Genomic DNA, 27,269 nt, shown 5'->3' with positions numbered 1-27,269 from the left:
AATTCAAAGCTGTGATAGAAGTATCTGTACTAATTAAAAAAATTGGTTAATCAGTGTGGAGCCTGGTCAATCATGCTGATGACTCTGTAGACGTGGTAAGAGTTGATATGACTAACACAGAAGCATAGCCCTCTGCATGATTGATCAGGCTACCAAGAAACTTGAATATTAGTGCAATATGTCAATCTCAAATGATATGACTGTGATATTTGTCCCCTTATTATAATACTACTGAACTATTCATAGCTACATGTATTACATATTTGTGTATCCAATTATCATTTTAACTTAACCTGTTGTATTTCTAATTAACTTATGATATCGATAATGTAATGATATTGTAAATAATGTACATTTTGCTTGATCATATGTAAGACAAGTCGTTGACTCAATATGTCATCAAGAATAAATAAAGCCTATTATGAATCTTTGGATCATGAAAGCAAATTCCTTAACACGCTCTTGCAAATTTTCTGCATTATTGAACGGTAATTTAATAAAGTATTTCATATACTTGCATACATATGTACATGTACTTTTAAAACTATGAAGCAGAAATGCCCCGTACCGTTATCAGAAGGTAAATCATAGAATAGAAATAAAATATTTTATTACATCTGGTATCAATGAGAACAACAAGATAAAAGTGAAAAATATAACGGCCAGCCGTGTATATACATAAGTTACTCGTGTTTTTCAAACGGGCTTATAGATAATGAGTTAATAATCATGCATTGGATATGAAACGTTTTGATATTTATATCTAAATCCATTCCGATATACTTATAGAGGTTACACAACGAGTGGTTGTTGGATATGAAATTTATTTCACACGAGTGAGTTATTTTTTTAAAAATAACTTACTCGTGAAAAATAACCCACTCGTGTGAAATAAATTCCTTATCCAAAAATTACGAGTCGGGTGAGCTGTTTCTACACAATAATATCGGCTTGAATCAATGGGAAATGTGGCTAAGTCTTATTTTGCTTATGCAAATAACGTGTTTAGGTGACGGCCGGGACCCGGTGATGTGACGTAATTCGATTATTGAAGACGTCTATAACAATTGAAGCTCGGGTCAAAGTTCGAATTATTTACCAATCAAAAGACCGCAAGGTCATTTTCCACCACTTGTGTTATATAACATATATATATCCAACAGACGGCACAATTATACAATGACTTTAGAGAAGACAAATCACAGGGTTTTGTTGTAGAAATGTATATATTCAATGAAAATGGGTTTATAGCTATCAGATTTAATACGAGTATATGAAATTAGTATTTATTAACAAAATAAGGAGTGATGGTGTTCTTTATTTTATATTTCCTTTGTTAATATACTTATCGATGTTGATATAAAACAAGGGCCCAATGGGCCCAAATCGCTCACCTGCAATGCAGTGATCTTTTCATATATGGATCCTGCAGTTATTTGACAGGACCAATAAAATGTCTCTCTGCACTTTGGCTTTTCACTAAAAGTCATTTAAAGACGTGACCTTGAATGTGAGTCAGGGTCATTCATTTGAACCAACTTGGTAGCCCTTCACCCCAGCAATATCAACTCCATGGGACTCTTGGTTATTGAGAAGAAGTCGTTTAAAGATTTTAGCACTTTTGACTCCTGTGACCTTGCATGAAGGTCAAGGTCATTCATTTGAATAAACTTGGTAGCCCTTTACAGCAGCATGCTACAGACCCAATATCAACTCCATGGGACTCTTGGTTATTGAGAAGAAGTCGTTTCAAGATTTTAGCCTTTTTGACTCCTGTGACCTTGAATGAAGGTCAAGGTCATTCATTTGAACAAACTTGGTAGCCCTTTACCCCAGCATGCTACAGACCCAATATCAACTCCCTGGGACTGTTGGTTATTGAGAAGAAGTCGTTTAAAGATTTTAGCCTCTTTGACCGCTGTGACCTTGAATGAAGGTTAAGGTCATTCATTTGAACAAACTTGGTAGCCCTTTACTCCAGCATGCTACAGACCCAATATCAACTCCCTAGGACTCTTGGTTATTGAGAAGAAGCCGTTTAAAAATGTTAGCCTTTTTGACTCCAGTGACCTTGAATGAAGGTCAAGGTCATTCATTTGAACAAACTTGGTAGCCCTTCACTCCAGCTTGCTACAGGCCAAATATCAACTCCCTGGGACTCTTGGTTATTGAGAAGAAGTCGTTTAAAGATTTTAGCCTTTTTGACCCCTGTGACCTTGAATGAAGGTCAACGTTATTCATTTGAAAAAACTTGGTAGCCCTTCACCCCAGTATGCTACAGGCCCAATATTAGGTCTCTGGGCCTTTTGGTTATTGAGAAGAAGTTGCTTGAATGGAAAAGTTGACGCCGGACGGCCGGCCGGACGGACGGACGGACGACGGACGCCGCGCCACGGCATAAGCTCACTTGCCCTTCGGGCAGGTGAGCTAATAACGAACAACATAAATGTGAAGCATTGACGCTATGATTGTATATAATCAAATTATTCCAATAATTGTGATCCTTTATAATTAAATTTATTTTCTTTTGTAACCTTTCCATAGAGAATCTTTTTCACAAATGTAACCAGGAATCAGTTCATAAAGATGTTTGATGGAATCTTCATGAAAATAAAAACCTTTGATCAATAATTTTCTAAATCACTTTTCATCTAGAACACAAATATCAACCAGCTCTACATGAGATACGAATTGTACGTACATATTATTGTAACACAACCAACTCAATCAATGTTATTCTTACATTCGGCTGCAACCATTGTTGCAATCCTACCGGATTGCGTTATATGTCATTACTCAAAATAGACTGTTCTCGGTTATTGTTTACGTCCGACATTCACAGTGGCTAGGCGAAAGGACGGGAACAAATTTCATTGCGGGTGACCACGAGCATTCTATCTTTATCAGCATCCACACTAGTTTATACATAGTTTGACATGTATAACTTGAAGAGCACTCACTAATTCTGAAAAAAAGAATGTAAAAGACATATAAACAAATGTATATATAATTAAAGTTATGTGTATATTTTTCTTTTTCATGAATCTTTTTTTCACTATACATTTTTCTTCGCGAGTTTCGTCAATTCGCACACTGTAGTCTGTAAATGTTCCCATTTTTACAGAATATCCTGATTGAAATAACATTAGTTGACACAGAAAAAAGAGAGATGATCTTTAGCAATATGTACATTCGTTTTTTAAAATTAGATTTTGTAATTTTTTTACCATTGTCAAATGATATTAAAAATAATTAGATAATGAAACTGATTTTTTGTTTTAAATGTTGAAATGAGGTACATGTTAAATTTTTTTAGTATGTTAATGTTTTACTTACTGGCAATCGCCCTCTGTAAGGATCTGGTAGCTTCCAATGTCTTCGTACTGGACAACATCGTGCTCTTTTCCTTCATAATAAACACTCATTATGGCAGAATAGAAAAACTCCCTAAGAAAAAAAGAGAGAAAAAATCCAATAAAATAAAATAATAATAATAAAAAAAACCCATTTAAGGTTAAAAATATATTTTACAATAGCAAATCATTTCTGATGTCCATTGTCGTAATTGAAAATAACAGAATGAAAACAATATTATGCAAACAATCCTTAAAGCGCTTATGGATTTCTTTAAATACAATACAAGGCTGTAACATTATATCTAATTCAGAACATCTATTTAAGTGTAGCATCGCCTAGCTGTCGTTATGATGATACCATCAGCAACGAAAATGACTTAGACGATGAAACGCAATCTATAATAAATCAATTTATTTTTGTCAAGGATTAGCAAGGAACGATATACCTAGACAATGGAACAGTATTTGTATTGAACAATTTTTGAAATAACACATGTGTACGTATTTAGATTTAACGTTGCTTACACATGTAAACTTGTGGAATATACACAGTGTTGTGATGTTGTAAAGGGAACTTCAAAAATAGCCAAAGGATTTTACATGAGACACACTGTAACATCACATTTCAATACCGTAAAGTAAAATTAATATTAATAAAATCAAAATTAATAATCGTACAGGTGTTTCGTCATTTTAGGCCGCGTCAGTGATGCTATTGGCCTTAAAAATGTTGAAATAAAAGGCTAAGTTGGAAGACACAAAAGGAAAATGAATAAATAAATTTCTTATTTTTCAATAATGAATTTCAATAGAAAGTCAAGAACGTGTATATTCTGTCAATAAAATTAATCGAAACGTGACATGACAATCAAATAATAAATTTTACATTTCTATATTCATACTCATCATACGAAGGCAATAATATTTCTGTTGATGGTCTTACGTTTCACAGCAGTTACAGCGAGTTTCTCGTTTTATTCTGTTGACCGGTTGGCCCTCTTCTTCAGCAACAGTGATGTTAAATTTCATCCTTTTCATGATAGTACCAACTGATTTATTGTTCTTTTCTAGAAACGTTTTGTTCACGAACAATCCGGGAAATATTCTCTCCTCTTTATCTTTATCAGAATTAGTATTATTTTTACATATGTCAATGTTGAATGGGCAGCATCGAGGATATTTGCTAGGTTTAACACAACTAGATCCACCAACTAGTATAAACATCACAATGCTGATTAGTAACAACTTCATTATTGTTCCTGTGGTTGAATCGTCACGATGGAATGGGCTGAGTTGAACGATTGTTGGTATAGTTATCCAGCTGTAAAAGAAGAAGAAATATTTTGGTGTTGTTGTTATATTATATACAGTTAAATTATGGGTTTGTGGGATATAACAAATCTCTTCTTTCCCAAGACCAGGTCTATATTTTTGGGAAAAAATCTTAATACTTGATAGCATTACTCAATCTATCATCTATCAATCTTGTCTATATCCCCCCTTTCACATCCAAATAATGTAAAACATCGGCAATGCATGGATTCAACGGTTTTTGTTTACTAAAGTATCCTTATGAACACCTTCATCAAATTAAAAAAACACAAAAAAACAACAAAAACCCCCTGAGTTTTCCATAAATAGAGGAGTGTTCGGTAACAAATTCCGCCCACTTCTCGCGTCGGTAACCAACTCCGCCTACCAAGACTAAAATACTTTATAGAGTAAATAAAGTAGAGGCATAAAAGATATTATTACGTATTAATATTCCATATGAAAGATTCTGTTAATATTCATCTTTTTGTGTTCATCCTCCATTGTTCGGGTAGTCAATTGTCTGGAAATTTATTCTTCATTTTTGTAACCATTTATTTATCATTTCATATTTTTTATTCCTGATTAATTATTCTTTGTTTCTTATTTGTTAATTTCTATTTGGTATTACTTATAAGTTACATTTTTTTCAAATAAGCTTCCCAAAATTTAGCGTCATCCTTATGCAGGTGCTATTTTAATCTTCTCTGTATCGTTCGAATCTGAATATATTATTTATTTGTGATACCAGCATGTCAACAGTAAACAGATCAGAAAAGCAAACGATGGCTGTCTCACTTGTAAATGTAAACTTTCTATATTTTACAATTGCGAAACAAGAAATATCAACTTAATTAATTGAAGCGCTCGAGGCGTCTTACTGTGGAGGGAAACTGGAGAACCTAGGGGTAGCCCACGTGGTCGGACAAGTGACCGACCATGAAACATGTACTGAAAACCATGTGTTTTAAAAAGTCCTACAAAATTGGATCGGGTTTTGTGGTGCGTAATGATATTCCTTGAAAGTTTAAATTGTGTTAAAAAAGGAAATCGCTATCTAGATAATCAAACATTGAAAGTTAGTGATCTTACGGGGAAATCGGACGAGAAAGAGAAATGCAGTTAATTTTTCACTCTTAATGAATTAAATGTCGATTAATGTAAGTGTTTTATTAACCAATGGTCAATTTAAAATAGCATTAACAGTAAACGTTTGAATAAATAAGTGTGTATCTTCGTTAGAGCTAAAGCCGTCCATTTTGCCGGACAGTGTTAACACTTCTTGTTAGTATTATGAAAAAAAAAAGAAATATATTGAAAAACAAAATAAAAAAATAATAAAAACAACATAATAACATATAAGAAATAACAAGTACTAATAAATAAGTAGGTACTAAATTGTCCCTCCAGGACTTCCGTACACTTGGCACATATTCTCGTATGTCTACATATAATTTTGATTGCAGATGGATTATATTGATATTTCTTCTACTTTGAAGATGTTTGGTGTTAGAGGGGTAACACATTACCTACATGATAAATTTAGTTGAAAGATTGAATCGTGTTGGTTCATACAAAAAAGAAGTGATCTTCTAGTTCACAGTTACATTATTTAGACCGGTGAATTATGAACTCCGTGTTTGTTGTTGTCCCCTGTGGGTGGGTCATTGGAGAACATTGTTTACCAATTACTCCGAGCACAAGCCCCGATTACTTTTACAGAGACGTCAGTTGTTATCGAGTGAAATGATGAAGAGTGGAAAGGAAAAAAATCCACGAACCTTAAGTATATTTTATTTTTATATATCTTGGGTGAACGTCGTCATTTTCAGCTTTCATAACAAGAAATCTTTATTTGATAACTATGTTATTTTAAGTGATTTGTAATTTCTTCATTAACACTTTAAAAAATCTTCAAGAGATGGAATTAAAATCCAAAAAAAAAAAAAAAAATGAAATGAATGAGAGCAAGCATAAAGTCACTATCAAACCATATTTTCTGATGCGAAAATAACAGGCATATTCATTTTAAAACGAAATATTAAAAATTGTTCACTAAGATACGTACCTCTCAAATAGGTTGGTCGGATTGCTTTGTCAACGAAAGCATATGTTGTTTAAGAAAGTACCAGGAATTTCCATCCCCAAATTGTCTGATAGGCAGGCGAGGACGTCTTATATACCCTATTTTTATCTCGTAAATTACCACGTGAACATTTTACGGGGAGTAAAATACCGGGTATTCCTCCACGCAAATGGGGCTGGCTTTTGTAAATGTGAGCCAGGTGATGTGTGTGTATAAGCAAGCGTGCGTCTCTATATGTTTATCGTAAATCTGACAACCTAATAGATTTAAATTATCTTCCAAAGCACTGAAAGGACCTCGGAGTACGTACGGTTATAAATCGTTTTGCTTCATAAATCATATGTTTATACAACAACTTTCAAATTTTTATTCTGACAGAAGTTTTACTTGAAATTTAAACTTCATCAGATAGATAACTATACAAAGAAACATATATACATATATACAATTGTGAACTTAGTGACTTCTTAATGTAAATTATATACACTTAACTGTGATTTACGGGAAAAACATGAACAGAGCCGCACATGGCCATGATGTGTTTAAGTGTGGATAGTCTCTCTCGTGGCGATTGTCAATATTGTCTTTTTTTTTTTTTTTTTTATCTCCGTCAATAGTCTAGCATACCATCGAGTACAGAAAAATCAAATGCTATAGAAATTGACTACATACTGTTCACTTTAATATATTGTTAGTAATTTCCGCACGATATTTAATTTCGCTATATTCATGGTCGTGGAATATAGTGCGAAAATAAATACCCAGCGAACATTTATGTGTACAAATGTAACATAGTCGCGGCTGCGCGCAATTAAATGATAACGATACAGTATTATATATGTATTTATGGGGAGTTTGTCAATAGCTTAAGGGTCATCTATATAGGTGATTAATGTAGAATTTTAAACACAAATAGATATCTGCAAAGCATAAAACAATCATGTAATACACCAAAATGTTTGTTTGGACATGTAGTTTCTTAAAAGCACCAATATTTTGCCTAAGATGCTAACAGTTTCTTCTCTATAGTTACTTTGTGGTAAGATGTAGCATGGGATAATTATCTAGGTCACACAAGAATCAAACCTGTAAAAAAAACATGCTGTTATGCTCACATGTGTCTGTTGGACAGGATAGGAGCATTTGTTTGATGGGATTTGACTTTATATACGTATAAACACTTATATTGTTTTGATCTTGAATTGAAAATGGCGGCTGTGAATAATATTACACAAACATTACAGATAGGGAGTCATTTCAATCAATAAAAATGCTCTTAAATCATACTTACATCTGATCATAGTAAGAAGGATGTTTTTAAGACAAACTGTTAAACTTGCGAGTTTGGAGCCTTTTAAAGAAATATGCATCTTCTACTCCAAACTCAACAGTTGGACATTTTTTCCTAAAAGCATGTCTTGAATTCTGTATAGTGCCTAATAAGAGAGCATTTTTGATATCTGAAATGCCTCCATATGACATATTTGTGTGGTATTATTCATAACCGCCATTTGCACTTCACGGTAAAAATAGAATCAGTGTTATACATATATAGATTCAAATCTGGTCAAACCAATGCTCTTATTGTGTACTTTGACACTTTTGAGCAAAACGGCATATTTGCTATGTGATTCAAATGAGATAATTGTGTTCCCCTGTTGTTAAAATTTACAAAAATCTTAAACAGATTGCATATCAAACGCAAGGCCAATGGTTAGCCATGACACATGCTTATAGTTGAATAAGTTACTTCTTTTAAATTGCATCATTATAAGGATTTACAGGCTTGTAAGATATCACTTTTTTTTTACTGGATTTAGTGTTTCAATACCTCTTAAGATTAAATCATCTTCTATGCAATTTCAACATAAAAAGACAAGAGTACACCTTTCTCTTTGTTTTACCTTTACAATAAAAACGTTCGCCATACCTGAATGCATCTGGTGATATTCAGTTAACCAGCCATGTTGTGATTTTAAGAACGTGACTTTTCCCAGACTGGACATGGTTTACAGTAGGCATACATGATTTTGTATTCATTTTTTGTATTGTAGCTGTTTCGGTACCTCTTGATAAATATTGTTGACTTGTCTTGGGTAAGAACTATATATGTTTATAGTATTTATGTTCAGTTTTTCGTTACTACATATATCTATCGTAAAGATTTTTTTTTTATATTTGGAGTCGGGTTCAATGACTTTGGTTCAAGACACAACTTGATATTGCTTTTTCCTTTACACTTCAAACTATATAGAATTGCTATACCGATTATTTCTTTAACATTAGAATTTAATAGCCACGTATTTTCTCATTGAGTAGCTCAGTGTATGATAACAGTGAAAACAGAACTACGCCGTCGCAAAGGTAAATAGTGTATAAATAAAAAATGTTACTAGAATATGTCATGTTAATAGTATATACATTGTACATGTACACTGCTAGAATACGTCATGTTTATAGTATATACATGTACCATGTTATTAAAATATGTTATATTTATAGCAAATACATGTTCCATGTTACTAGAATATGTCATGTTAATAGAACACACATGTACACTGTTATTAAAATATGTCATATTTATAGTATTTACATGAACCATGTTGCTATAATAGGTCATGTTTATAGTATAAGCATGAACCATGTTACTAGAATATGTCATGTTTATAGTATATACATCTACCATGTTACTAGAATATGTCATGTTTATATTATATACTTGTACCATGTTACTAGAATATGTCATGTTGATAGTATATACATGTGCCATGTTATTACAATGTCTTGTTTATATTATATAAATGATAAATGTCGTAAGACTATGTTTTATAACTAATATAAAACCATGTTACTAAAATATATCATGTTAGTAGAATATTTGTATTATATTTTAAAGAGATCGTCGTATTATTCAACTGTAATTGTGTTGGGTTGCTCAATACAATTACAGCATCTTCTTTCTGATGTACATAGTAAGATTTGTTTACATGTGCCTCTTATGTGCAATAATTGCGGATTCCACGAGATGAAAAGAAGAATCGTTCTGATTGGTCGATTCCTAGTCATATCATCGTAATAAATAAGTGACGATCGAGTTCTTTTATCTTAATGGACATTTTTTTTTTATCTTACTGTTTAAAATGCAATTAATTAGATATTATAGCATACTACTAGAATTATATTTTAGTACATCTTGATTTTTTTTAATTGTGTATGATATCCTGTAGCGGTATTCTGTATCATACATAGTGGAGGATGATATACATATTTTATAAGTTGAACGGGTGGAATGGATCAACATCAAAATTTTGATAAATATGTTGTTATGCATCGATACGCATTTCCTTAAATTTCTGACGTATTTACCAGCTTTGATCTTTGACATTTGTCAGGATGTACTAAATGCCCTGTCATTAGTCATTACTTTCAACTGATTTATGGAAGTCGGTTATACATCTAGGAACGTTTTAACTGTCAAAAAATATCAGTGACCTGTTAATGCTGAATTTGAAAAGATCGTAACAACAACAAGAAATTTTGTATATGATGTATATGATGTTTTAAATATTCCATTAAAATTCCCTCAAAGTCAATTAAAATTCCACTAAGGTTCTATAAAATCGATGAAACGTATAGCAAACTTTATCGTTTCTTTCATTTTGTAAAGTATATCATGTTTTAAAAATAAATAAATCAATCAATTAATCACACGCGGGCACACCTTCTACACAAATAAGATAGAATGCCCACATTCCTCATAAGTTTACTATGCAGATTGGCTATATTTTCTCTCGTTGCTTATCGGGGATGTTGACAATGATATTGCAAATGCAACAGTGTATATTTTTGTGTTGCGCAAATGCACATAAAACATATTTGAAAAGAGAGGAATATGATTTATTTTTCCAGCGGAATTAAAATATTGGCACGCTTTGTTGTTGCTATAAGACATTAAAGGGGATATATGACATTGACCATTGATCATTGACCATTAGTATGCTACAGTCGCTTGAACAATGTCCTTATCTTTTTTTTCTAATTTTGATGATGCGATGATAGTTGCCGTCTGTATGTTGACTGTATATAACCACACTGATCAAATTAACTAGATAATAACATCCCACATCCCATTGAATTAAATCACGTTATTTTATTCTATGTGCCTGGATACTTTTTTTCAGAAAACTGTTTGTTATTAATCTTTTATTGATAGACTGGGTGAGAGAATGAGTGTAACTTCTTTGTGTTATTGTTATGTGGTAATTTAAGTGTGAGAGGATGGGATGTGTAACATGTGTCAGTTGTGTGGCGAGTGAGAGCAGCCCCCCCCCCCCCCCCCCCCCCCTGTGTTGGGACATTGTTTATATTTTGAAGGCTGGCCCCAAGGCCCCAACCTTGGCAGTCTTCCAATGTAAACATGTTCTGGGGGATTAAATGTTTGTGTTAAAAAACAATAAATAAAAACACGTTGATTGTTTGTTTATATGCCAGGTGGTTTCTTTGTCGCCACCCTATTCACTCCTAGCGGATATCGTTGTTTAATCACACGACGCTTACCCCTCCTGTACACCTGGTCATAGTCTCCTTCTTATTCAACAGTTTGTATGTGAATCTATATTTTGCTTCTGTTAAATAAGAATTGTATGTCCCTTTGCATATTGTTTCTTTCTTGTCGCTATTGAATTTGATCTAATTTTACGAATTGCAGGATTGGGAAAGAAATAGATTTTGTTGATTACTCATGATGTACATTTTTGCACTATTTGAAAGGTGTATCATGCTTACAGAGATTAACAATGTCTGCTACTTTTTGTTTTAAATCGGTACCCCATGTTCTTAGTATCAGCGTAACACCGGTTTGATAATTGTTTAATTAATACTTATGCTATTTATAGATATCTTTTGGCTTGCATCCAGGGCATATTTGTAAATGTATTTAAGAAGATGCATGCTATTTATTGGTATTTAAAGGTGATATTCATTTGTATGTCTTTTAGAATATTAGCTCTGCTGGGAGACTTGAAGTCCCCGAAGTGTACCGTTACCCTGCACGCCACGTCTACATACTTATGCACAGTAGAGAATACACACACGTATCAGTCTCCTATTAAAACTGACCAACATCAAATACTCATAAGGTTGAAATAAGTGTATTTGTCCTGCTGTATTTTGAGATTTGTGGGTACATTTTGATTTCCTAGCTACCCTTTCTAGATGGTGACGATGGTGTAGATATATATTCATTTATCATATAACTGGCCTGTTATGCAGTGAGTTTGCACGTTAAATATTTCTTCGTATGTCACTGGTGTAATATAACCTGGGACGTTTTTTTCCAGCCAGTCAGAAATCCATTGTGATAATTGGATTATGACCTATTGTCATGAATTGTAAATGGTACAACAAAATGGCTATCCCCGTTTGATTTAGCTCTCCCCATTTTGACATTAGAACCTGTCAAAATTTAAATTTTGTGAATTATGTGATAAAAGGATCTTACATTTGTTTTCATTTCCTATGAAATCTTATGAAACTTGTCTCGAAAATTAAGATAGTTTCATAGAGTTTCATATGAAGTGAAAACAAATTTTAGATTCTTTACGGTATTTGTAACTGTTTTAATACTCAGAGATGTTAATAACATGTATGCATGTTTACAGTAACGTTAGCCGTTAATAACATCTTAATTACATCATTCATGGAAAAAATTATGGGTTATGAACGAATTAAAATATTTTTTGAGTCTTTTGTCGCTGCTGTTTGCATATTATTCTGTCGTCAATATATTATAGGATTCTGACGTCAGCAACAAACATCAATATCAATCAGGAAGTACAAGACCGTTTTCTGATCTAATCGGGGAGTGTCGGATCTTGGAATTCCTAGGATTTCTTTGAAAGGGGAATATTGTTTATAATTCCATAAATTTTATTATGAACATTTATTGTGAATTAACATTGGCTATTTACAGCTACGTACCGCCTTCCAGTAAACTTAACGTAAACCACTCTTATTCATATATAAATAATATACAATGTATAGTGTTACTTACACTACCAATGGTTTTGCAAGATATTGATGATATTGCAGCCGTTACCTATAACCTGACTAAATCTATAAAACCATTGACATAAAATTGTATCTATTTTTAATTTTTTTTTTATAACTTTCAGGATTTCCTATCATTCTTTCCGGATTTCCGACAATTCGTCATGACATTAGGCAAATCAATGCCTTTTTGTCAAAACGATATAATACGACAATGTCCGTTATAAATCATTTCCAAAATACCGTCACTAACAGGAAATGGGGATTTCATCAGAAAACATGAGTGCTATTGCTCAAATTCTTTTTGAAATGTCATCAGAATACATTTCAGCAGATAAAACTTTATCAAAGGTAATTTTTATTCTATCCCATATAGTTTTATTTCCTGTTTTCCACATATACATAAAATATGACATTTGATTGTAGTAAAACATCTATATAATGCCCCTTGTATTATACTATAAGACCTTTTTATACCCAAGCGTCTAGCATCCGAAACATACCAAACACCATACCGGTAACTCTACTATTTTTTGCCAAAGGCAAGCATTATAGAAAAGGACATTTATTACTCAATAACGATCAATAAGTAACAAATATAATTGAACCACCACACTATGAATATCCATAATGGGGAAAACTGTTTTGAATGTATAATGATGTGGGTTTGCGTAGTATACGCCTAATTGATGATGCGTTTGGTAATATTGCAGTGAATTGCATTTATGAATATCACGAACATTTGTATGTGTGCCATTTTTCAAATCAGGTGACAGTGAATTATTATCTTATTATTAAATCATTGAAGTATTGTTTATAAAGTCCAAATATGCTGAGTGTAAGCGGTACTGACTGATGTTGTAATCTGTGGAAATTTACAGTCCTATACAAGTTAATGTTTCCATAGCTTTGACAGATATCAGCTATACAACTTCAAGTGGTGACACATGCCAGGACTTCATCTACCTGTTCAAGTGCATTCCTTCGAACAATAAACATTCCTTCAAGGTAATTTAAATTCCCTTTCTTGAAAGAGATATGAATATCAAATAACAAGATATGTGTCTTTATTCTGTTTCAATACTAACTACGCTACTACCCCCCCCCCCCCCCCCCCCCTCCAAAAAACTCCAATAATAATAAAATAAGATTCTGTAGGCGCATGTCCTAGAGATAAACATATATACTGAAAAAGAAACCACCACGAGGAATTACGAAATAAAAAGATGTTATAGAATGAAATAATGGTGTAATCGTTTTATAAGAGAACTACTCCGTCGTCTGTTTCCATCCATGTACGTTTAGTGCCCTTGTCAATATTCAGGTTGGTCCAAGGGTACCTACCCCTCTCAAAATGAATAGCATTCTTAGCCCATCATTGTCTGCTATACCCCCATGAGCTGCAGTGGTTGCACCGACTCTTTTGTAAATTGAATTAATCAGGGTATTGACCTTCCTCATTGGTATATATCTTTGGAGTTGTATAAGCTACAGTATAACTAATACCTTGACACCAGGAGCTGTCTCGAGTGTAGTGATATACCGAGCCCCGCTCAAATATCTGGTAACGTCTTGTTGGATAAAATGTGGAGCAAGGAAAAACAACTAATTTGTGATATTGCTGATTAAAATCTCTGTTGGAGGGTTAAAGGTAATTAGGTACTATAAAGACAAAACGTTTGCTTTCATTTTCTTCTCGTCTCTTACACTTCAGGTAAGTATATAACAGGAGCATATACATACCGAACCTATCGGCACATTGCGATGAATTCTATAAAACATTTGGAGGAGTTCCAAATGAATATTCAAGCTATTTTCAGATTTTTCATCGCCACATTCTTTTTAAAACTACAGAAAATAACGCAAAATTTTAAAACAAAATATGATCTTATCTTCATAATACGTATACATATTAAATGTCTTTAAAGCGACATCGCGGTAAAACTATTTTCTAGTCTGTTCTTTTTTTATATCCATTGAGTTATCAAATAACATATGCCACAACTATAACCAAATACAATGTCAAAAACAGGTGTTTACGTACTGTGTCTCCGCATGCTCCTGTTTACAAAATAGTAATCTCGTTTTCAAAACCGCCACATGCCCCTGGTATTATCCGTGCTATTTTTAATACTAGAAATCAATATGAAAATCGGGATAGCATAGAAATGTATCTGGAAATGTATAAAACACTCACAATCCATGAAAAATAATTGAGGCTATGATACGATAGGAGAGCAAAATACTGATTTCCCGATTTCCTATATATATTGGGGACGCGGTGGCAGAATGGTTAAGGTGTTCTGGCAGTTGCCTAGCACTGACCGTAGGTCGGCGGTACCGACCCTGGCGCTGTAAATAGGACGTTAAAGAAAATGAACCAAACCAATGTTTACAATTGGATTAGGCATTATATTTTTTTATTACCGATAAATATGTTTAACGTATTTAGATCAAAAGTAATATCAATATACCTATTGCACACGTATAAAAGGAAGAAATAAACTGTATGACAAAGAAGCAGGTATTAGATAATTTAACTATCTACTCTATACTTGGTAATATTCAACATTTTACATGCTTCTTCGAAAATTCACAATTTCATCCCTGAATGTTAAGCCGAGATAGCTATGAGAATGGTCTACAGCAACTGGGTCATTATGAATATATTTATCTTCATGGATGGATAGTACATTGTTTTCAGAGTAGATGATTATTTCAGAGATGATGATAACTTCAAAGTAGACACGATAATTTCAGAGTAGGTGATTATTTTTTATTAAAAACATAGATGCATGCTTTATTGAAGTAGTTTGACATACTATAATGAATTTTGGTTTCCTCTTAATTTGGCCCCTAAATATGAATTTAACCTTTAAGCGTCTAAATAGAACTTCTGATTGTCGTTTGCATGATAACCCTTCTACGAGAAAAGTTTTAACCGTTGTGTAATACATTTTTTATTTTTTTTCGTGCTTTTGTAACTTTTCCACCGTACTATGTGGCGGTGTTCTACCGAACCCCCTATAGGGGCCGCGGTGGCCGAGTGGTTAAGGTGTCCTGACACTTTATCACTAGCCTCCACCTCTGGGTTGCGAGTTCGAAACCTACGTGGGGCAGTTGCCAGGTACTGACCGCATGCCGGTGGTTTTTCTCCGGGTACTCCGGCATTCCTCCACATCCAAAACCTGGCACGTCCTTAAATGACCCTGGCTGTTAATAGGACGTTAAACAAAAACAAGCCAAACCAAATCTACCGAACCCCCATCTTTATATAAAATATGAGATGGTATGGACAGTGTGTTTTGAAGTACCTACCCTCAGGGGTTTATTTACATGAGGATATGTAATTTATGTGGCGTTATCATATCCGCATCTTAGACTTGTCAACTGCTTTCTCACAAAACAATTTTCACATGAAAGTTCTGTATATGAACATCTGATAAAATGGCTAATTTCAATTCACATGTAGTGTTTGTTATTTTCTATTAACTCAATATGTCTATCAAATTATACAGTTATTGACCGGGCAATGTTGTTAGCACCCCCGACAGGACTATTAACCTCCGCTTCGCGTCGGGCAATAGTCAGGATCTCGGTGCTAACAAAATCACTGTTGACCTTAGCACCAGTCAATAATTGTATAATATTTAATCGAAGGCACTAACTATTTTTGCTTGTTCTTGGTACCATATATGTGTATTCACGTATCTGACGAATATGTTGTGAGTTCCATAACAAAGTATGAAGAACCCCTTATAGCGGGAGATTAAAAAATAAGCTTATGTTATCGGATGTTGTACATCGATCGCATGTTCGTGGCTGAATGCGGGAATTCAGCGATAATATATGGAGCCTTTGCTTTGGATCTCGGTAGAGTTATCGATACAAAATCAACACAAGGAATAAAGATTGTGTAATAACATACAGAAATCCAAATGATATTATGTTTTACTGGACGATATATAAGTGTTATCATAGAGGACGTATAGGCATATAAACTAGAATTCTTTTTTTGTTAGCTCGTGAACATTCCTACATAAACTTAAAATTTTTCAATGTTTGTACGCAGATTGCTGCTTTCTGATTCGTTCCTTTTTTTCGGTTCATAGATCGATGAAAAAAATAAGCCCCGCCCACTTGATTATGACTGGATGAGTCAATGGCAACGCGTTACCTTGCGGCAGATCTATAGGGGCTACTTTTTTCATGAATGGAATTCCGGTGTATCTAGACGGTTAGACTATTTACACAAACATTTACATGATAAATGTGTGCGGCTTGCTATTATTCAATGATTCAAACAAAAACGGACTTTAACAATATAAAATGTTTTGGAAGATTCTAGTATAGCGGACCCCGGAAATGGGAATGAATAACGTATCACTGGAGGTCAAGCGGTTTTAAAGCTTTGCGTTTTTAGGCGAGACTTTCTCTTGCGCAGTGTTTGTTTTACTCCCGGCTCAGCGCCTGTCAAAATTGCCTTTTTTCAGAAAGTTTTCTATAGCTTCGATACGATATATCTTTCTAATGCAAAATTGTAAAAAAATAGCAGTCACTAAATGTACCTTTCTAATTTAGCGCTTTATTTGCCTGAATAGCCTGCAAACGAATCAGCCAGCTTCTTATTCATTTTCAACGCGGCTGCGTTTACAAAATTCACATCCGTTAAATTGACCAATGAGCATACTCAGCGCTTGTGTAACGTGCAACCATGGCGGTAGACACAACATGGCTTTCCCACTTATTACCTATGCTTTTCAGTGCAGTTCTTAGTTAACAAAATTGTTGTAAACTTCAGTATTTTTTTTTAAACCCAAACAAACAAACAAACAAACATGCAAATAAACTCGGCAAGTGTCTAGCTAAAATTTTCAGGTTTTATTTCCAATTCGCCATAATTTCTGTTTTTAGCCGACCGCTCATGCGGTCTCTGTATACATAAGAAACACTTCATAAATCGTCTAATATTTCGCGGAAATATAAGGTCCGCTATCCTTAATGGGAATATCTAAAAAAAAACTAAACAATGAATCAATGACGGGTTTGTCATAATTTTTTTTTATTTTCACAAATATTGAACCTTGGTCTAAATGTTATATTACGTCACCAAACGAAAGTCTTCTTATTAAGTTTTACGACGACAGAAGATAAACAAATCCACCTGCCACTCTTGCTCTTGACACCATTACTTCAACTTGCACGTGTGACACTCCCGTTATATTTCACCACTGATCATAACGTACGCTGTAAACAAACTGTCACACAGGCCTTTATGCTGATCCTCTAACACTTGTGTCGCTCCCGTTCATCATTGTCTACATATTACATTGCTTATAACGAATGTGTTATACAGTTTAGTTTGTAATTGGAAGATTTGTCTTTTATTCCGGGATGTAACTAAAACTCTTCCTATCAAAGCACAGATAAACAAAATCAAAAGAACGCGTTTTAAGGAAAGAAAAGTTTGTGTTTTTGTGTTGTTTTTTTTGTACATTTTGTTTGTAAACACTATACCTGAACCTGACATATCCAGCTGATGCTGATGCAGACAGAGATCTAAATGGATACCCTGATCTTTCCCTTTCTTTTTCCTACTCCTTTTTCCTATGTCTTGTACTTCTGGTGGTGTCCCCCTATAGTAGGCACCACTTCTCATATGGCCCTGGCTGTTGGTGTCCCCTATATATCTGTATTCATAAGACCTTGGGTGTTGGTGTCCCCTAGACACTATTCTCTAGATATTATCCCTCATAGACCCTGAATGTTCGTGTCCTCCCTATATATCCGCCATCATAGACCCTGGATGTTGGTGTCCTCCTGAAATATCCGCTCTCATAGACCCTGAATGTTCGTGTCCTCCTGAAATATCCGCTCTCATAGACCTTGGATGTTAATGTCCTCCCTAGATATCCGCCTTCATAGACCCTGCGTGTTGGTGTCATCCCTAGATATCCGTCCTCATAGACCTTGGATGCTGGTGTCTTCTCTAGATATCCGTCTTCATAGACCCTTGATGCTGGTGTCCACCCTAGATATCCGTCCTCATAGACCTTTGATATTGGTGTCATCCCTAGGTATCCGTCCTCGTAGACCCTGAATGTTTATGTTCTCCCTTATTATCCCTCATCATAGACCTTGGATGTTGGTGTCCTCCCTAGATATCCGTCCTCATAGACCTTGGATATTGGTGTCATCCCTAGATATCCGTCCTCATAGACCCTGGATGCTGGTGTCTTCCCTAGATATCCATCTTGGTATTACCCTGGATGTTTGTGTCACCATACCCAACGTAATATTCAACACCTGTCATCATTTATTACGAGGGATTTGAACCGAAAACAAACAAATATTCTAATATGTGAAATTGTCATCAGATTGTGGCTGTTTCTGTCGCCTGAAGTCTGAATAACAACAAAAGAAGAAAGGTACTCTAGCTCTTTATAGGATCAAAATATCACCTGAATGTAGAGATCTGTATCTTCAACATTTATCCACACATAACTCGTACTGAAATAGACTTACCTTCACTCCATCAGTTAATGGTCTGTAAACAATCATTCTTAAACTGTGCTATAATGCTCTATATCCGGGTAGATTTAAACTGTAAATTGACAGAATATATTTTATAAAGACGATTGAGAAAGATAGTTTAGTTCCAAACATACTATACTACTACACATGCACTCATCAGAGTAAAACATTTTAATTATCAAGAAACGAACCTAATGTTCCATTTAGTGATAATGTGTAATGTCTGTGTGTAGTATATGAAATAAATAGGCCGTTTCAACACCTACGATACAAAAATAGTGGCTGGAATACCCTTAAACAGGCGTTTAGATATTGGGTACCAACCTTATCCAAAGCTGACCAATGGAATTTGTAAATGTATAACGTCATGATTCATATCCTGCTCCTTTGATCCTTAGATAAGTAGATATGAAATATTTCTTACACATAGACGGAAGTAACATCTACCAAGGCCGCATATGCTCTTGATTACAATCACCGACACCCATAAGTAAGCTCTTACAGATTAGAAATATAATACGTTTGATTATAAGATTTATATTACCACACATTATTATAAAAATACAAGCTATTATTGCTGGATGCCAACTCCTGGATTTCTTTGCTCTGTATTAAAATAGGCTATTGCGTACTATATCATAAAATATTCTATCAACAGATCATAATTATCCATGGATAATTGCTTAGATAAGAGATTTTTAACAGGCAAAAATAGACTTGTTTTATTTCACTTATCAATTCCACGAAAATTCGCGAATATAACCGGGAAATTGAATACTAAATTATCATTCAATGTTTTTATCTACTCCTGTCTGATTGATAAAATTCTCGGTATTACATCAATGGACCAGGACAACAACCCCGCCCTTCCATATTTTACAGCAGATTATACCTATTTCTATTTGCCTACACTTTCTGGATTTCCATACGTTTACCACCAGGAAGCAAGAAAAGGTCATAAAAGATATGATACATCTTATATATTTTTTGTTTACTATGCCCTAAATGCTTAATTCACACATGCTTAAATGCGTTGTTCAATTATGATTAGCAGTTAGCAGCAGACGTTTTTGTTGAACAGACGAACAAACAAATATTAAGCCCTGTAGCGTTAAAGATAATATGCACGCTTTATGATGAAGAGAAATAGTAAGTTCGAATCTACATACTGGAGATTAGAGATTCGTTAGAAAAGTTGATTGTTTTACGGTCATTCAATCAGATAAAGCTTAACACTGACAACTCGATGGAAATGGGACAGAAAAACATTTTGTGGCCAAATTTTACGAATGCTTTAATAAGTTAAAGATGCCAAATTACCGACAGAGTAGACATTGCCCCCCCCCCCCCCCCCCCCCCCCTCCATAACATAACATTAATAATCATCAGTTTATAGTGGACTCTTGATTATTTATTGAACAGTCCCTGGAGCTGAGGAGTATGGGCTTGGGGTAGTATAGGCTATCTGCCTTAATACTGTTGATGTACTTCTGAATTATAGTTCAATGGATGTTGTATTGATTTGATTCATAAATGTATTGTTTGTTACGTTACTTTGTCCTAAAACTAGCTACAAACATGCAAATAAAAGTTTTGGATTGAAAACTGATTGATAGTTTATTAGACGGAAATAGCTTACATTATCTAGAGGCGGAGAAAGATTGATTTTTTTCGGGGTGCGATAAGTTATGTCTTTTCGTTAAATCTAAATGATAAAGAAATCAAAGTTTGGAAGTGGTAAAGCATGTGCAACAGCATAGTTTTGTTTTCAATCGAGAATACTTTCTTTTGTCGGCGATGTAACAGCTTTAACATGTTAAGTATACTAACATATTTCTATACTACTCTGGTACAGGTGTATTATAAACTTCGTGATGATTAATCTAACTATAGTTTTACAATATTTTGATTCTGTGTGTGCGGTTTGGTGAAATTTTAGTACATACATGGGGTCTTAATTACGTAAACAATTGGAATCATATTTTACTTTAAAGTCTAACTATATTTGTATGTATTTAAACTGATTAAATCCAGAATATACATCCCTGTGTCATTTGTATTAACATATAATGTAAACATTTCATTTCTTGTATTCATTATATGTTTTTTTTTGTAAAATGATAGGTACATATTATTTGGTTTAATATTCTGGTATATATTTAGCTTTCTATGTTTTCTTGTTTTCTTTTCCGTCTTTAATAACTATATCAATCTAATAGAACAGATAGTCCAAACAGTCCCAAACAACAATCGCTGATGCTTCGTAAATATGATTTTAGTAGTAAATTTTATATTTAGAAATAACATTGTCTCGTATTTTTAAGTTGACAAAGCTTTTACACTTACACTTGAGACTTAATGTATCGGCAGCTATGTATTTTTATATTGATTTGGCGGAACGCATCATCATCTTTATTGCAATTTACAAAAAGTAAAGGTGGATATATTCAAATTTCAATTATTTCTACACCTACTCTTCACTGATTTGCAGACAGATGGGAAAAAACCGAAGAAATTAGCAAGACGTGTCAGTTTGTGGGTGTTGCTTCGGTTGTATGGCGAATGCAAAAGAATGGAGGAAAGACATTTTTTTTACTATGACGAGTTAGTTTGTAGTAAGATATGTGGGCAGATTGTATGGCGAATGAAAAAAAAATAAGTTGGATGAAATAGATAGGCAAGTGGGCAGACAGTTAGTGTTAGCAGGTGGGTGTTGTTTGGATTCCATGGCGGATACAAGAAGGAGGATTGGATAAACCGTATTTTTATCATAGAGATTGTGGTGGTATGAGTCAGCAGATAACCACAGAAACACAGGTGTGTATCTGGAATAATTAGGGGAATATTTTGATTAGATTATGTTCAAATGTCAACTTTGTTTTATAACCGTCATTACAGAATTATAAAAACATGGGTTCACTCCTGATTATCAATCAATTTAGACACATCCGGTTCGTGTAATTTACTAAAATTCCAAAATTAACATTTGGGTATATTGTTGTAAGAAACAAACATGTTGATTAAAGGATGTTTTACATTAAATCCTGATTTAAATTACAATGCTTTCAATATCACTTTATAAATAGACATGTCCCTTGAATTACTAAGACGATCCTATTAATAGGTACTTTATCTACGACGTCACACAATACTGATTCCATGCTCCTAAAATATGATATACGTAATGTACTATAAGTATTAGTGTAATATGAAACTTAACAATATGAATCTTTTCCCAATTATGTTATTTTCATAGGTTAATCGTGCTAGGGCAGAATATAATGTACATAATAGAAACAATTATCAACTATGGCAAAACGAAATTCACTCTGGATGGAGTTGAAGACCTATCCAAACAAACACCTTACAGAGGATTTTAGTTTCCTCTCTATATATAGCATGTAATAAAAATGTGTAATCAATGAAACGATATGTTCTTCATTATCAGCCACTAACCTCGACCAGCAGGGATGGCTTACAACTAAGCTGTATGGTAAATGTATGTTGATTTAAAGTTCTCTATTGTTGGTTTTCTGTTTCTAGATAGTAACATCCTTTCTTCCCTTACCCGAAGAAAGTACATGTCTTAGTTATCGATATTCGATAATTTGCTCCTAGTATCACGATTTCCGTGACAGATATTGTCTGGAAACAGAACCGATAACAGAGAGATGCAGGTTGATGGAGTTTGACACCTCTACGATATGAACATTTTTGCCAAATGAAGTTTGACATGCTCGATGCTCGTTTGGTGGTACATATGTCACCATCCATGGTTCTTGTTTCGACGACGTGACATTATCTTAATTTGACCCAGATGTATATGTCAGGTGTCGATGGAAGAACTGACAACTGTCCCAGGAAAACACCTTATCTTATTTTAGTCCTTTCCCAGGGTATGTGGAAATACATGTTTTGTTCATATTTGCCCTTGGTTTTCATTAATTTCAAGTTAAACTTCCGGTCTTGTTTACATATTTGCATTAAGTTCGGTATATTTGTGGAAACTTTCACTTTTTTTACTTTCCCTCTCGTCAGTATTGATATCTACCAGAATGCACTGTGCATGGAAGCACTGTTCGACATAGCATGTTTCAATTATCACAAGTTCGCATTTGCATGTCCTGGTTATTGCTACCAGATATCGCCGTGTCTCCATTAATACTGTGGTCAATATGTAAAGTCGGTGATCTACATAATTTCATCATGAAATCTGACACTTGCCAGGGAATTCTTGCGTCGTTTCGCATGACCCCCCTTCCCCTCGTCTCTTTTTGTGATACTTTCTTCTTTCTCTTCAGGAAAAAAGGAAAGGAAATTCAAATAAACTGGTACTTACTTATTTTCTGTAATCCTCCAGAATCACGACCAAAACAAAGACATTTGTCTGTATACTGTCCGGTTACATAACGCGATGATTAAGAAGTAACAATATCATTAATTGCCATAATTACACAATACTTGTCTGGGCGTACTTTAATTAGTAGCATTAGCATAATCATAGGATCCGGTCCAGATCGACGCTATATTTAGTAACAGCCGTCATGTTGAATTTCCTAAAAATGACATCTGATTCTATAATGTCAAGTAAAATAGATCAATCATAATGATTAAAATGCCTAGTACTTGCTTCATCACGAGATTAAGTTCCGTGTGGGGATGAATTTATTCCTTATATATAAAGTCATGAAAACAGGGAATGCCATTGTATTTATCACATCCTTGAAGTAAGTATATCACCATCTTTTTTCCTTTGTTACGAATTTATGTATTTTTAATGCATAGTGTAGTATACGTTTTATACACTAACCTTCAGCAATGCAGTACAGCATGAACTTCATAACATAAGTAAAGGAGAAATAATGGCAATGTTATACTTTATTACAAACATAATGCGTGTAATAGATATATCAGTGGCCATAAGAAGCTTATAGATATATCGTGGCTGATACCGCCTACATTTACGTCCTGGAAACCTGTTTTTGTCCTGAAATCATAATTCATTAATGTTGATGCTGTTACAATCATAATTTTTGTTCATTACTTCCTATTTTTAATTTATTGTTGATGTGGAATAAAAGTTGAATTTTATATTTTTTTTCTAGTTTATCAGATTATCCGAAAGAAAACAGTATATCCAAGAAGATGTTGATTATGTTCGTTTTGGTATGTTTCTGGTATCAAGAAGCAATAGGACATGTGGTTTTTACCTCCCAGGACCCTGAACCGTTACAGAAGACGCCATATGACAGTCAATTCGACACTTATTACGATGGTTGGGCATATTTTGATCAAAGTTATTATTACGACGATATACCGGAAACCACAAAGGTTTATGCAGTTAATACAAAATCTGGCCGGACAAACTTCAATCACCAAGGAATAAAGAACAAACCTAATTCTTATGACTTACACGGATATCAACGCATAGATACGTCTGAAAGGGTGAAGGTTGACTACACTAGGAAAGTGGGTACAAATTATAATGGAATTAAAAAATCAAGGGCATTCGATGAAGTCCATAGAAGAAATAATGGTTTAGATGGTCACAATAGGCTTATAGGAATATATTCATCCGGCGGTTCTCAAACGAAATCCGAACGTGGATATCACAATAGAGATACTATTTTAAGAAATGAAAACGTTGGTTACAGGGCTGATTATTCCTCTGGTGTAAATTATATTACACATGATCGATCGACAGGAAAGGTCAAGGAAATTAAAGATTATGTTACAGCGAACTCTGGAAAAACCGGTAGGCCTATCATAATACCATACTCTCAGTTGATTGCAACTATAGTTCCAATTGGATCACCATCTACAACGCAGTCGCCATTTCTAGACGACGTCACGAAATCACGAGCGAATAAAACGCCTCGACAAGGAAGTTTTCAGGAATCGGTATCAACAACGCCAATCATTCAAAATACAGGCGATTCCCAAGGTAACTCTACACGCGTCCTTTTCTCATCCAACTCAAATCTCTATTTAAAAAAGGCAATAACTGTATAAACGGTTCTATAAGAAAAGGTCTGTATTTTTTCTGACGATAGCGAAGAAATATTCAAGAAGTAACACATTTAATGACAAATGTCTCGTGTAAAGGCTATATAAGAAGTGCTCTGTTTCACTCGACAATACTTTATCTTACATAATTCAGACACGTATGCATATTATCGAATTATTTAATTCGAAACTATTGATATAGTATAAGGTACATCAGCAAATCAGTTATTTGAAACAGTATTTCAATTTCATTGCTTATTATATGATATTGAAACAGCGTTTCTATGCATAAATATTGTGGATAACGTTTAAGCAATTTGTCATTATCAATATTGAATATAATAATAATACATGGGACATAAAAGCATATTGTAAAGGTGATTTTGAATTAAAGCTTAGTTTGTATACTCAATTTAAAATAATTACAAAATATCGATATCTTATAAACTTAAAAGTATCAGGAATGGTTACGATGGTTACATTTTTTCTCAATGTGATATAAAACTAAAACAACCATTTGATTCATGCGGTTGATACTATTAAATCTTAATTACAGGAAGGTCATCCAGTCAGAGGGTTGGCATACGAAAGACATCGGAAGGCGTCAGTTATGTCCGGGGTCTGATGTTGTCAGTGCTTCGCCGGACACAGAACACTTAACGAAACAAGGAGAAGCATGACTACACAATGTTGAGAATCCGTCCTTTCTATAATTTATTCCTAGTTTCAGCATCTATGGTGCGAAATATACATTTATTACGTTTGTGCCAAAAGTAATGATTGCAAATTTATATGCAGTTTCATGACTTGTTGTAGCGAAACGTAAAGTTGTTATCTATCATTGTATGTATATCCATTAGTCCCAACAAGTGAAGGCGTATTTTGCTCTGATCCAATGACGTAGTCAATATGTTTTCCAGTTATAAGAAGATGACAATTGTATACATGTGCATTACCTAAGACATAGTTTTGAAACCCATTTCTTCTCAAAAGGAAGACAGAGAAAAGAATGCCACCTTACTACCCAAGTATAAATATATTGATATAATTATCATTTGTAATGTAGAAGCAAACTTTTACCATTCCATTTGTTCTGTTACACGCGTTTGTCTATAGGATCATGATTACAGAGTGCTGCTAAAATATCCGTTATGGTGGCATCGTCTAATGACGATACCAAACTATCTGTTTTAGTGGCATCGTTTATTGACGATACCAAAATATCCATGTTAGTGGAATCTTCTAGTGACGATACCAAACTATTTGTTTTAGTGGAATCGTTAAGTGACGATACCAAAATATCCGTATAGTGGCACCGTCTAGTGACGATACCAAAATATCCATGTTAGTGGAATCTTCTAGTGACGATACCAAACTATCTGTTTTAGTGGAATCGTTTAATGACGATACCAAATATCCGATATAGTGGCATCATCTAGTGACGATAAAGGTTTAGTATTCATTCGAGATAAAGTAGTACCGAGATGCCTTCTCATAGTACCAGTACTTTACTGCTGTCGTTCTTGTAAACTTTGTCACCAGCAGAACTATTTTATCAACTGTGATGTATAATTAGCATGTTAAGTTGATATAACGATAGATTGTAGAATATTGTTTTTATTTGCTAAGTCTTCCTCTTTGTTGTTCATTATTTATTTATATTTTGCACACATCCGTTATAGTACATATTAGTTCATATTTATATAATGCTACATTGTCGATCTATACCTTTTGTATATGTGTATGTATTTGAAATGTGTGTGGTGTATATAATCCGATTGCCTCCCTTTACCCGTTGTTATACCATACGTATACTTAAGCAATGATCGATATGGCAGCAAGATGTATGGTGGGCAAATGGCATGGGAACCCGTTAGGGTTTCCATGCTACATTTGCCCACCATACATCTTGCTGCCATATCGATTAT

General features: G+C 34.1%; 2 protein-coding genes and 1 pseudogene across 2 annotated transcripts; 1 reads left to right on the top strand and 2 right to left on the bottom strand.

Annotated features, from left to right (window-relative positions):
- Positions 1 to 2,500: 2,500 nt before the first annotated feature.
- LOC117334937 lies at positions 2,501 to 23,772 on the bottom strand. The gene is made up of 4 exons (XM_033894796.1): positions 23,675 to 23,772; positions 4,300 to 4,677; positions 3,337 to 3,447; positions 2,501 to 2,965 (listed from the first exon to the last, which is right to left on the bottom strand). The coding sequence occupies exons 2-4, from the start codon at positions 4,605 to 4,607 to the stop codon at positions 2,824 to 2,826; spliced, it is 561 nt and encodes a 186-aa protein (XP_033750687.1). The 5' UTR covers positions 4,608 to 4,677; positions 23,675 to 23,772; the 3' UTR covers positions 2,501 to 2,823.
- Positions 5,319 to 5,414, bottom strand: LOC117335250 (annotated as a pseudogene).
- Positions 23,773 to 24,067: 295 nt separating the features above from the next.
- LOC117333871 lies at positions 24,068 to 27,269 on the top strand. Its single transcript, XM_033893290.1, has 2 exons — positions 24,068 to 25,279; positions 25,898 to 27,269. Exons 1-2 carry the CDS (start codon positions 24,481 to 24,483, stop codon positions 25,999 to 26,001), a joined length of 903 nt encoding a protein of 300 aa, XP_033749181.1. The 5' UTR covers positions 24,068 to 24,480; the 3' UTR covers positions 26,002 to 27,269.

Source organism: Pecten maximus, chromosome 9, assembly GCF_902652985.1.
Source record: "Pecten maximus chromosome 9, xPecMax1.1, whole genome shotgun sequence".
Classification (NCBI taxonomy): Eukaryota; Metazoa; Mollusca; class Bivalvia; order Pectinida; family Pectinidae; genus Pecten; species Pecten maximus.
The sequence above is the reverse complement of the archived record's forward strand: the minus strand, read 5'-3'. Positions and strand labels throughout refer to the sequence as shown.